This window comes from Coffea arabica, chromosome 1e, assembly GCF_036785885.1.
Source record: "Coffea arabica cultivar ET-39 chromosome 1e, Coffea Arabica ET-39 HiFi, whole genome shotgun sequence".
NCBI classification, from domain to species: domain Eukaryota; kingdom Viridiplantae; phylum Streptophyta; class Magnoliopsida; order Gentianales; family Rubiaceae; genus Coffea; species Coffea arabica.
Window position 1 is genome coordinate 44,490,896 of NC_092311.1, and position 13,961 is coordinate 44,504,856.

Consider the following 13,961-nt stretch of genomic DNA (forward strand, 5'->3'; position numbering starts at 1 on the left):
AATTTGCCTTCATCTTCCTATCCTAAAAGATCCACCATCTACGTCCTTCCGTTTCTAAAATTTTCAGGCCTAATATTTAACATTCCTCTGCAAAGGGTACAGGGCACAACTTGAAGCCCAGCATTTTCCTGTAAATGCAGTGGATACATACAACGAATACCATAAATTTGCTTCATAAACCTGGGTTTTGGATGTTGTACAGGGTCTCCAACCATAAAGCAGCAGTAGGAGAAAGGAGGGAACAGATCACCAATCAGAACATATCAAATCAAAAATCATTTGCATGTATCAGCGTGTGCTTCCTCCTCCTCTAAAAGAGCTGTAGTTTACTAGAATTAACATGGATAAAATCGTCACAAAGTAGCAGACAAGTTATTATATCTCAGCTTCACATTGTATATCCACCATTTAGTGTAAAAGTACTCGTTACAAGGGGGAAGAGAAGAGGTAACACATCAAAGATTAGTCTGCATTATTTCCTCTTAGCCATAGCTTTGTGTAAATTTGCCTTAGTCATGCACTTCTTCTGCTTTCTTGTCTTTTGACAACAAGTACCAACCCCCAGCACCAAGAAGAGTCACCGCTCCAGCAACAACTGCATAGTTTCTATACTTGTCAGTTGACACACCAGGTGTTGAGGAGCTCTGAGCACTAGGTTTAGCATCAGCAACAGATCCTGAACCCCCTGAGCCTGTTGCTGTCTCTTCTGCTTTTGGTCCCTGTTAGAAATTAGCCACGAAGTTTTAAGAAGTGAAATCATGAAGCTCATAACAGCAGAAAGTAAACACAGTATGAACACATTTAAATCTCGCCTCAATTGGTTATCATATCACCACATATCATATCACCACATAGGATAACACGTTGATGAGAATGAATTACAAATATGCAAACTAAAATGTTATGCTAGAGAATATGCAACATACTAAAATTCCAAACAAATTCTGGCTAGAACACACCAAAGCAGCAAATATTCAATCACCAAGATGATTATCATGTCGCAAATTAATCTGACGATTCCTTTCCCTAGTGTCAAAGTAACTGAGAATTTTCTTTCCACTCTGCAGAATATTTTGAATTAAAAGTGTATAAACTGAACCACTAATAGTTCACAAACACCAAGGTAAAATCATAGCCATTTTTTTGTGTACCTTGCGTGCAAGCTTCTCCAACTTCTCTTGCTCAATTTTCTGCAGAGCAAACAAACAAATTCAGCAGTTAAAGAATTTGATCTACACAAAGGAAATCGAAATGAACAATCAAGTCAACATAGAGAAGCAGAAATTCATGTATAATAATTATAACTACATCATAAATAGTTCTGAATTCATACATTTATCCTCCGTTACGGCTCTGAGGAAATTAGTTTCCTAACCTTAGGAGTAGAAGAATGAGTAAAAGGAGAAAAGACCAAGTAATAAGATCAATTTTCAAGTGCCATCAAGAGAGAGCTAGACATAAATATCTTTTTTTTCAATCTGAAATCCTTTGTGCGGTAGGGTGACCAATCAACATCGAACAGGAAAAGGGACAGAGTCAAAACAGCAAACTTAAGTTTCTAGAAATGCACAGTAAACCCTAGACTAGCACTAAGAAGCCCAACAAATGGAACGCCTACCTGTGATCATGTCTATTAAACACATTAAACATGCTTTATCCACATAAGAGCCATTCTTAGACTAGACATCCAACAGAATTCAACACTGTTTGAAGATTCATGACCTAGTTTAGACTTGAGAATCACACAACAAACACTAGAATATGACTTGGTGCTTGCCAGGTGCATAACTGAGGGATCTGGAGTTGTTAGATTTTACTCAAAATAAGAACCATCGAAACATGAAGCCTTTTGAGGAGTATCAATACCATCAAATGTCAGAGTACTCAATATACCCAACCCCAAGCATTTGAGAACCAGAATATGCGATCTTCCTATAAAGATTTAGTCAAGCATACGAGAAAAAACATAAAAAACAACTTACAACTCCTGCAGGAAACATAAGCATTCAGAATTTTGACATTTCCGACTAATCATTTGCTTTAGGTACCAAAGCCGATAATATACAATAATGCACATGTATGATCCTTTCTGTGTATGGATACAGTTCTAGACACAGAACAAGAAACAGATACAAACTGTCTAGCAGCTCAGATAACTATGCCGAAAATAGAACACAATCAGGAAATGCCAAAAAGGATACAGCACCTTCATAAAAATATGCAACTAAAAATCAAAACTGAATGCGTAAGTAAATTGCAACCCAGCAGCAACATCCAAAAGATCAATCAGGAAAAAGAAACCCAATATCCCAAATAAACAACAGTACTTATTAACCTTGATGTAGACATTTTCTGCAGCTTTTTCCTCCTCACTGAGAACTTTGCCACTGCTAGAGAACCTGCGAGAAACATATCTCATTGCCATCCTACTCGCCATTGTGAGCTGCCTTGATAAGAATTCCCTGTCAAAAACGTAGATAATTACAAAATCTTCCACTGACTACACTAACCTACTGCTTTAGCAAACTAAACCGAAATCTAAACATATAATCAAGAAAATGAATCGATCCCATCATAGATTCACAACAAAAATTAAACAATCCAAAATTTTTTGCCAATGAATTTTAAACGAAAAAACATGTATAACAATAATAATTAAAAATCCTTAAAAAAACCCCAACAAAAGAGAATATTAGTAATGTAGAGACAAAACCCACAAGCCAGAATCCACAAAATGTAGAACTTCATACAATCAAAATAAATTCATCTGATTTCGAACCGCTTCAACTAATAATGCAGGATATGCATGCGAAAAAAAAATCAGAAAAATACTCGAAATTAAATAAATATATGAAAAAAAATCAAGAGGTTGGGTGCTTACCAAGAAATTCGGATTGAGAGAAAATTGTGAGAGTAGCTGAATAGAGTTCTGCGTGGGTTTTTGTTATAGATTGGGAAGAAAATACGTCAGCAGACTAGAAAGTTGTACTAGCGGATTAGTAGTAGTTTTTTAATAAGAAGCACAATACCTCCGGCTCAAGAAAGGAATTGATTTTGTGGACCGGTCCAACACCATTCTGGGCTTAGAACATACAAAGCCCACAAACAGCATTTTCGTTTTCTACACAAGTTTTCAGTATTAAGAACTACTAATATTAAATTATCTTGGGAAAATATATTTTGGATAATTTGTAGTGCTATATTTTTTGGATTAACTTTTTATGCCCTAACATTGTGGTAAATTTTTTACACTAATAGTTATGAATACATGCCACGTATACATGATTTGACTTTTAAATTTAAATTAATGTTATGTAACATGGTTTAAACATGCTAGTGTAAAAAAATTGTATACTAGCAGTATACAAAAAAATTAATCATATTTTTTAGTGTATCTTGCTAGATTATTAATATTGGTGTAACCTAAACGAGGATAATCAAATTGAAGAAGTTCAATGTACAAAGGCCTGGTTTTAGTGTTCTTGAGTAGCTCATAATTATTTATGTGGGAATTTTAGCATTAAAAAAATGGATATTCATCAAACTAAAATCAATGTACAAAGGTCTGGTTTTAGTGTTCTTAAGGAGCTCATAATTATTTATGTGCGAATTTTAGCATTAAAAAAATGGATGTTCATCAAACTAAAATCATCTAGTACACCATGAATACCTTAGATTTATTTGCACATAAGTTTCAAAATTTGTTACTATATCTCATTGGGCATGAATTTAACCTTTTCTTAAAAAATTTTAAGATCTCTAATTTTTAGAATTTCAACTTTAGTCTGAACAAGAATTTAACCTTAAAAGTTGATGTAAAAGTTGTTAAGCATCAAAATTTGTTTGCTATTTACTTTGATTGGTTCACGAATTAATTTAAACATATTCTTGTCCTATGATATTGTTAAATATCATGCTTTTTGTTTTTCAAATGGTGCAATCAATTGAATTCTTGTGAATTCATATTAGCACTCCCAAGTTTAGTAGCAACAAATTCCTTCACTTTTCAAATTACAAAAATATGTTCCATTTGGATTAATATTTTTTGAATTTTCTATACAAAAATTATATGGTAGCGATTTTGTCATTTAATGTATGTAGGGTAAAAAGATAAGCGTTATTATCACTTTGCCCCCCTTTAATTATATCATTATTATCAATTTACCGCCTAATGTTATCTTTTAGTTACTTCACCATATAGGTAATTCAACTCAGCACGTTAATAAAATTTTGACAAAAATACTCTTTTATTTTATAGCATTACTACATTATTATTATCACTTTATCCCTTTAAATTATAGTAATATAATCGCTTTATTCTCTTCTAGATATTTTACCCTATTGCTAATATAAAAAGTATGTTAAAAAATGTTTAAATGCATTTACCTTTTTTATATATAATTAAAAATAAAAAGTTGGAATAATTATTCTTTCTTTTTTCCACTCTAAGATTCAAAAAACATAAAAATAAAAGGGTTTTCTCAAATTTCTTCTTTCACACTTATTAATACTTGGAAAAGAAAAGGAGATAGGACAGAAGGAAATGGAAAATTAGATTTTGCAAAAAAAGGGAAAAATAAGGAAGAATCTAATATTATCGTATTACTTTAATATTCTCTAAATTAGAATTGAAATTGGGTAATAAACAGAAAAATAAAATAATTTTAAAATAATAAAAATATTGAATCCTTTCTTGTTTGTATTTAAAAAAAAAAGAATTGAATTCTCTCTCTCCGTCACCCATTTTTCTACTTTTTTTTGAATATAAATAAGATTGCCAATAAGAAATAGATTAATATTTTGACTTTTTTTTTCTTCATACTAAAAAGGAGAAGAGCCACTCTAAATTTTTTATTATTTTTATTATACAAAAAAAGAGTGTCTATCTTCTAAAGTTTTTTAACTTTTTAAGTTGGTTTAATGATAGGATAAATTATTTAAAAAATTACTTTATGGGGTAAACTGATAATAAAGTTATAATTTATGGGGGATAAAGTAATAATAATTTTAAATGTTAAATATGTCTCATCACTTAAATTAATAAAAAACTCCGTTAAGTTTAACCATTAATTTTGGGATAAAATGACTAAAAATAACATTAAGGGAGAAATTGATAGTAAAGCCAAACATTAAGGGGGTAAAATGATAATAATCCAAAATATAATTGTGATACATGGTTACTTAAAAGGCAAAATCGTTCAAAACGTCCCTCACAATTTGTAAAATGATTTTTTTTTGTCATTCATTTTTAAAAATGTAATTTTATATCCCTTACAAATTCACATTTATCAAATTTGATCATTACCTAAGTTTCTGACTAGTTTTTAGTCAAAATTCAATGTGTGCCTTGCATGTGATTAATTTTTAGGGGCAAAATTGTCAAATCAAAATTTATATAATTTGATTTATAGTCTCTTATATTTCACAAAATGAATTGTTTCGTCTCTTACATTTCACAAAATGAATTTTTTCATCCCTCATTAACCATGTATACGAATAGTTTTTATTTAAATTCATGTATATATCTATTTAAATTCACTTGAACTGTACAAATAGTATGTAATATAATGCTATTTGATTTCACCTAAACAGACTAATTGTAGTTGTACATATATTATTCAATAGATATATAAATGTGTTTAAATCTAACAATTTTGTTTTAAACCAAAATATATATATATATATATATATATATCTATATATTTGATTTCACAATGTAAATCTATTCAATATTTGTAACTTTTTTTTTGGTAATAATTCATTTTATCGAGTTGTGTAATAAAATCATCTAATTAATCAGTTCTAATTCGAATTTTATAGTCATGCTAACAAATTACAGTTTAAATCTAGAGTTTTTACTTGTCACTTTTAAGACCAATAGTTAAATTTCTTACCTTATGATTGTTTTAAAATTTGAAAGTGTCAATCACTTACTTCTTTTTGTCATACTTTTTATTTGTTTATTTTTTCTGTCTAATTTTAATTCGATATAAACACTTGATAATGTTTAAGATTAATTATCTTCTTTATTTTCAATTTTCGAGTAAAAGGAAATGAACATGAGCGAAAAACTAACAAATTATTTTAAACTTCTGTATATCTCTATTTAATTTCATATGAACAGTATGTTCAGGCGAAATCAAATAAAAATATATTACATACTGTTCGTATTATTCAAGTGAAAAAAATAGATATATACATGAGTTAAAAAAAACTATGTATTGGATTATATGTACAAATAACTTTGAAAAAAAATCATTTTGTAAAATGTAAGGAACTATGTATTGGATTATATAAATTTTGATTTGATAATTTTGTCATTAAAAAATGATCATGTGCAAGGTACGTGATGGATTTCGACAAAAAACTAATCGGAAATTTGATAGAGATTAAATTTGATCAATGTAAACATGTAAAGGACGTAAAAGTATACTTTTAAAAGTGAGGGACGATAAAGTTATTTTACAAAATGAAGGCACGTTTTGAATGATTTTCAGTAATTAAAAAAAACTCAAAAGCTGAGGTGGCAAGCCACTATTAGCTAGATTCACGTGTAAAAATTAAAAAAAACCCTCCAAAAAACCTTGCAACTTTCAATCTTCTTCCTCCATTTCCAGCTCCGGCGACTGAGACACACCATGGCGGTGCGGGCAACGGTGGGCCGGTTCCCGGAGAACCAGGAAGCGTTGGAATCAAGCGGGATACCATGGGGAGTAACCGTGACGCCATTCGCCGGGAAGGACGAGAACGGGAGCCCACCGGCGTACGGATCGGACGGGAACCTTTTGCCCCGATGCGAGAATTGCTGGGCTTACTACAACACTTTCTGCGACCAAGAGCAGTGGGCTTGGACTTGTGCGCTTTGTGGAACCCTCAATGGACTTTCTTCTCAGGCCATCGCTCGTTATTCTCTTCCCCACTCTTGTGCTGAGAATCTCTCCTCATTCATCGACCTCGAATTGCCATGTATTCTTCTTCTTCTTCTTTTTTTTTTTTTTTTAATTTGTTAGGTTGAAGTTTTTGCTGATGGTTTTAGGATTCAGGACAGCACCCAATATGATTTTTCCATTTGGGATTGTGTATATTGATTAAATTGTGGATTGGAGCTAAATCATGATTATGGTTTGCATTTCACTGGACCTTTTTCCAGTACTGGGCAAAGGTTAATTTTGCATTTCTATGGTCAGTTGTCTGTGGAAATTGTTCTGTTGTTAAATAGCGTGCGAGTATAAGTTCTTATGTATATGTTAATTCACCCGGTTTCAGCTTTTGCTCATAATTTAGGTTCTAAAGTTGTTTTCCAACTTAAGCTTTTGGTGATAGTGTAGGATGTGTGTTATCAATTATATTGAATGAGATATCTCATACATTGCCAGTCGGTTACCAAGAAATGAGATCCTACATGGGTATCTCGTTTGCATTACTATGCTTTTTTTAATATGGTTTGTTGAATTATGTTGTTTTCTTGTTCTTGCAGTAGATGAATCTGAGGAAATGCAAGCACGACTTGTTTATGTGGCGGCTGTGGATCTTTCATGTAAGATTTAACTGGTCGTAAGAATAGTCTCCTGTGTGCTTTCTTCTTTTTTATTGTTAATTTTACCTTTTTTCTGTTGTTGTAATGTGTAAAACAGTAGTTAAAGGTCGGGTATTGGATTTGCTATCCTTGATGATAAGAAGTTTAACAGACCTTGAGCTTTTGCTATATGGTTCAGTGAATAGGTCATAAGAACTTAATTGCTTGGCAATAACAATTTGAAAGTTACTGTCAGCAGAAACATGGAAAAAATAGTTTAATATTGGAGGATTCCATAGGTTTTTGGGTTTGTGCATGTAGAAATAGGTTTTAATAGATCTTCTTCATTGAAACACTAAAGTTTTCCAATTTAGACTTGTTTTGAGGTTTCTGTCTGCACTGTTTCCTTTGCTAGAGGAACTGGAAACGTTGGGGTTCCTTTGTGTTTTCAAGCTGGAACCTATGCAATTGTCATGATCGTAGTTCAAGTTTCTAATTCAGTGTTGTACTGCATTTTTTCACTAACAAATGGTTTTACCAGTCATAATGATTTTTAAGGTTGAAAGACAAATAAAGAATAAACAGGATGGTAGTTATATGCAGTTTAAGAATAAAGAACAGCCATTTATTTAGGCTTCACTGTGTAACTTTTTGTGCTGAAGTTATGGGGGTAATGCCAGTATTGAATTTGACTTATTTTTACTGCTTAACCTTTTTGCTCTCCCTCTCTGGGTGCACTTTCTCATAAAATGAGTAATTCTTGTCGAGGACAATTTACAACCGGCAATGGAAATTGGTTGGTGGCTTTATGATAAGATAGTGTTTCTTTAGAGTGGTTTTGACCTTTTGATATGTGGATCCTAGTAATGCCTATGGTTTTGTCCTGTTTGTAGTTTAACACTAGTAGGAAGGCCTCTGTGTTATTGAAATTGTTGTCAAGCTATTGTTATGTGTGATGGATTTAATTACTTACTTGAACTCTTTTGCAGCCTCGGAAGAGTTTCTGGAACTTATTAAAAGTGCTTTGTTAGCTGCTTTAGAAGGTGATTGACTTTTTTGGATGATTTGCTCATAATTTTGCAATCTGTTGGAGAAACATATCCCTATTAGACATTGATATTTTGTTTTTCTTTTCTTCAGCCCTTGGACCTGGATCACTTTTTGGGCTTGCTACTTTTAGCCACAAAGTTGGTTTGTTCGATGTTCAAGGTCCAATCCCAGTGGTGAAAAATGTTTTCATTCCTCCAGATTCAGATGGCAGCCTCCCAATTGAGCTTGATGATGTTATGCCTTTGTCTTCATTTTTGGCTCCAGTGCGTTGGTTAACATAATCATTCTAGCGATTTTCTCTCTTGTAAAAGCAAAATCATATCAAGCTTTAGGGTGAATCTGGAACATCTTCCATTAGGGTTGTTACGCTACTGAAGAAATTGTGGGCCTGAGTCTCTCTAATCTCTCTTGCAGGTTGATACCTGTAAGGACCGTATTGCATCTGCACTTGAAGCGCTAAAACCCACAAATTCGTGGGAGAGGACCACAGCTGCCGGTCAAGGAGTAGATGGGGTTCTGTTGGGCGGGCGAGGCTTTGGGGTGGCAATGGAAGCTCTTCTTAATTATCTTGGTTCAGAATATGGAAATACTTTTGCATTAGGTAGTACTGATTTTATAATTTCTTCTACTTGTACAATCTGTTTTTCTTTGGGTTCTTTTAATTTTTTAGTATTCTTGAATTGCAATTATTTTTTGGTCTCAGAATTTCTTATATATCGTGCTCCAAGAGTTTTTTTTTTTTTTTTTTAAATGTCAGGTCATTAATGTCTCTGAATGTGCTTATCAGAGATGTGACGTTGATCTTATCCTTTGACATTGTTGCACATTAATTGAAGTGCAGGAAGAATTTTTGCTTTTCTATCCGGTCCACCTGATTTTGGTGCTGGAGAGCTGGATACTAGAAGGTATGGTGAGCAATATGCCAGTAAAGGAGAGGATGCAGACCTGGCTCTACTTCCAGAACAGACACCATTTTATAAAGATTTGGTATATAGAATTCATGTTGTTTTAAATGGATGTTTAATTATTCTTATGGAAAAGCATTGACATATATTTCACAGGCTACTGTCGCTGTTCAAGCAGGTGTTTGTGTGGACATATTTGCTGTTACAAATGAGTACACAGATCTAGCATCTCTAAAATTTCTCAGTATTGAGAGTGGGGGCTCACTGTTTTTATATACAAATACTGACAACTCAACACTGCCACAGGACATGTGAGTAGGAGTGCTAGTGAATTTTTTGACTTTATTTGTATTTTGAAGGTGATACCAGGCCTATATTTAGTCTGAAAAGGAGTACTGGTCTAATTTTAATAAAAAATGGAACTAATTTTTTTTTCTGTCAAATTTCTCTACATTTTAACTACCTAATTCTTGGGGATCTTTTACGAGTCTGGGTGATATGATGATGTTTTACAGGTACCGCATGTTAAGTCGTCCTTATGCTTTTAATTGTGTGCTCCGGTTGAGAACATCTTCTGAGTTTAAAGTTGGTAATTCAGTAAGTGCTCATCTGTCTTTGCAATTCTATTCACTTCCGTGATTGGTGATTATATATAACATTGGCATTTTGTTTTCATACAGTATGGCCATTTTTTCCCAGATCCTCAATATGAGAATGTACAACATATCATTTGTTGTGATTCCTTTGCCACATATGCTTATGATTTTGACTTTGCAAATGATTCTGGATTTTCCAGGTAAAAAGAATCTTTTCCGTATATATTTTTTTTAAATATCTACTTTTAGGTTCATGTCGTTCCTACTTACTGTGCGGCTTGATCATGTCTGTTGTTTCACTAAATGATGCATCTTGCTACCTTATATGAGTATGTAGCTGGTGACGAACATGTCTCAATACTTTGTTACCTTTAGAATCCATGAGATGTAAAAGCTTTTGGAATTTTTAATTCTTCAGTATTTTTAGGGGGTAGGCTTGCTTCATATTTCCCTTTTTTTTTTTTCGTTTTCCCCTCTTTGGTTTATTTTCCTGGTTTTATTTGAGTATTTTTCTAATCTGGAGTAGATATAAAATTGATACTGTATTGTTCAATCTCAATGCAGACATACTACAGAACTTCCTATGTTGCAAATTGCTTTTCAGTACACCATTGTAGTGCCCCCTGATGAACTGTCAAAATCAACATCAAGTTCTGCAAACAGGTATGCCAACTAATTGCTGAATGAAACTTCAATTAGGTAATTTGCTGGTAAGACACTCTTTCCCCCTTTCATTTAGATGTCCATTTGTGAAGAATGATAAATCCAGTGGCATCATCTGTAATTTTAAGTAAATCTGTTAAACCATAAACATATATCATCTTGCATATCAGAGTAATTTTTAAGTTTCATAAGCAATTTTTGACAATTATTATCCTTTTAGTGGAAGTGATTGATCCTATATTTTTTTTTCGGGTGTCACAGCAACATTGCTGTGTGCTGTCTTTTGTTTTCTTGTCATTTAGTTTTAAAGAAATGTTCAGCTCCCAATATACTTTACAGATCTTATTTTAATCTTGAATCTTGTTACTCTGAAGAAACAAGCATTCCCTTCAGAGGAGACTAAGGATCCATACTTTGCAATTTACAACTGCCCATAATATCAATGAAGTGTACGATAGTGTTGATCCAGATGTGGTCCTTTCTATACTTGTGCACAAGGTAATTATATTTTACTTCGATGGTGATTTATTTATACATTACAATATTTGGAAGGAATTCTTTGTGTACATCTTCTTAAAAGACTATACAAGATGGGCGAAAAGGGTGAAGAATAATAAATCAGAGGATGGCTTTATGACCAGATTTTGTAAAGTTTATTAGTTTGTAAAAGAAGTGATGGTGGAAGGAAGATGCCCAATGCTATTGCGGTTTAATACTTAGACACTCATCTTTATTATAGTCAGGATGTGTTGGTGCACACTTGGCAGGATTATACATTTGAAGAGAAAACTACAAACTTTGTACATCATTTACATATCTCTCTCTTTCATTTCACAAAGAAAATGATAAATTAGAATCATCACTTTGTTTTTCTTTAGAACTGTTTGCTTTTGAATGATCAGTTTGTTTTCCTTTAGAACTGTTTGCCTTTTTTTTCTCTCCCTCAATTGTAGTTCAGCTTAGCTTCAATTTATTCATAAATATGCACCTATGCGGTGGTTAAAATAAATAATCTTTTTTTGCTTGCCTTCTATATCGCATAGTTGAAAATCAGTAATACGATGACATGGAACATAGAAGACATATAATACCACCTGCAGTTCCAGCAAGTGTAGAAACTTGTTGTTGATAAATAGAAGGTGATGTTGTCATTATTAAAGGAAGTGAGGCATTAATTTTTTCTAGCTGATTGTTCATATATTTTTGACTCAGGTCATATTGATTTCATTGGAGCAAGGAGTTAGAGAAGGCAGGGTCTTACTTAATGATTGGCTTGTACTCCTTACAGCTCGATATAATGATGCTTGCAAACTTCTGCAATTTGAGCGTGGAAATTCAGCTACAGCTCATGTTGATGTTGCATTCTCCCAGTGCCCACAGCTTCACCCTTTGCCCCGCTTAGTTTTTGCTTTGTTGCGAAATCCTCTACTCCGCCTGCATGAAGAAGGTGTTCATCCAGATTACCGAATATATCTTCAGTGTCTATTCAGGTAAGTTAGGAGTTTAGTTACTGAGACTTCTCAGAGGTATAATCAGTCATTTCAGATGCAAGTAGGCGTAAAACTGCAGCTTGTTTTGTGTTGCGTTGCAAGTATATGCTTCTTTAGTTTCTCCTTGCAGTAAAAGACTAAGGTAAGGAGGTCAGCTAATCAAGTATAAGATTGGATTGAAGTGCCATGTTTCATATATTAATCTGCCCTCCTTGGTATTGAAGAAAGCAGTTGAAAAATTTCTTGCATGATTTAAGTGCTGTTAGATCAAGAGGGAAACCCACACAAGATTGCATGGACTGTGATTCTTAAAATTGCTTTTGTGCCTAAATCACGTGTCTGCTGTGTGGTCATCATAATATAGGATCATTGTTTTTAATCTCAGGTTGTAATGGGGTTGATTAAGGGTGACACAAATATTCTTTAGCTGATTTCTGATTCAAGATTGATCAACTCTCAACATTATTTTGCCTTATTTTTGTTCTGAAAATGTTTATGGTTGATTATCCAGCACTAGGTAAATGTTTTCTTCAGTCTAGTCAATTTGCCATGATCTAGTTGACTAGTTTAGCATTTGTCAAGGTAGGATACACATGGAGATGGAATTTTGGTTCTCTGAAACTGCCAAGGGAGCTCTTCTAATTCTCTTGTGCCAGTTGTTGAGTTGATTGAAAATTTTGGATATTACGTCACAATTCACTGTTTTGAACTTTGGATGCAGTGCTTTAGGACCTTCATCTCTTCACCGAGCTATATATCCTATCTTGACATCATTTGCCACTCCGGATAAACAAGCCTTCCCACGCCATTCCTTGAGTCGCGCTGCATTGATCACAAGTGGAAGTCCAATATTTTTTCTCGATGCATTCACTACCCTCATTGTATTCTATTCTTCTACTGCAGACCCTGCACTTCCTTTTCCTCCACCTCAAGACTGTAAGTTTTCTTGCCTTGCTTTGATGCTTTTTCGATAACCATAACTGTTTCTTTATAACAATGAGAATTGTGGTTTTTCTTTATCCAATGAATTAAGGTTGGCTTCGATTTTGCCCACTTTCATTTTTCTTTTCACTGCCAGGCTTATTAAGAACTACCATAAACAAGTTAAAGCAAGAGCGATGCATTACACCAACACTCATGTTTATAAGAGGAGGGCAGGATGATTCCACAATTTTTGAAAACTATCTTATAGAGGAACAAGACGTTGAAGGCAGCGGATTCACTAGTGTCATGGGCTTCGTTTCTTTCCTGGAGGAGATAAATCATGGCGTGTTGGAATATCTGAAATGAGTGAGCCGCATCATACCTCAGTTAGATGTAAAATTAAGGACAGGATCACTTGGCAAACAAAGAGTATACTGATGTGCTTTGTAGCTGCAGTAAGAGAGAGAGAGAGAGAGAGACAGAGTGTGTGCGTGTCTTGAAGCAGAAGAGACGAGGCTGTCTTCTTGTACTAAATTAGTTCCATCCAAAGTATTTGCTGTAGTCGCGAAAAGGAGGGAATCCATTTTTCCCTTTCCTAAAATTAGAATTTTGTCTGCACATGTTTATATTGCCTCCATTGTTTTTTTTTTTTTTTTTTTTTGGTTCAATTTATTTTGACATAGTCCATGTGGCCTATTCCTCTTTGTGATTGTAGTTAAGTGTTTTGAATGCGGTCTTATTCTGCAATCAATAATCTCTGCAATGTTAAAGTTTGAATGCTTGAGACATAAATTTTAGTCGTATCAAATCTCTATAT

The 13,961-nt window shown here is 33.5% G+C and overlaps 2 protein-coding genes across 2 annotated transcripts; one reads left to right on the forward strand and one right to left on the reverse strand.

The window, feature by feature from the left end:
• Positions 1–350: 350 nt before the first annotated feature.
• Positions 351–3,033, reverse strand: LOC113705779 (uncharacterized protein At2g27730, mitochondrial-like). The gene is made up of 4 exons (XM_027227690.2): positions 2,882–3,033; positions 2,336–2,462; positions 1,152–1,190; positions 351–719 (listed from the first exon to the last, which is right to left on the reverse strand). The coding sequence occupies exons 2-4, from the start codon at positions 2,435–2,437 to the stop codon at positions 510–512; spliced, it is 351 nt and encodes a 116-aa protein (XP_027083491.1). The 5' UTR covers positions 2,438–2,462; positions 2,882–3,033; the 3' UTR covers positions 351–509.
• Positions 3,034–6,562: 3,529 nt separating this feature from the next.
• On the forward strand, positions 6,563–13,936 carry LOC113705796 (protein transport protein SEC23 D). Its single transcript, XM_027227705.2, has 14 exons — positions 6,563–6,966; positions 7,478–7,537; positions 8,506–8,559; positions 8,657–8,829; positions 8,981–9,167; positions 9,408–9,553; positions 9,628–9,782; positions 9,987–10,068; positions 10,152–10,267; positions 10,632–10,730; positions 11,105–11,228; positions 11,943–12,220; positions 12,942–13,156; positions 13,299–13,936. Exons 1-14 carry the CDS (start codon positions 6,639–6,641, stop codon positions 13,508–13,510), a joined length of 2,229 nt encoding a protein of 742 aa, XP_027083506.1. The 5' UTR covers positions 6,563–6,638; the 3' UTR covers positions 13,511–13,936.
• Positions 13,937–13,961: the final 25 nt, after the last annotated feature.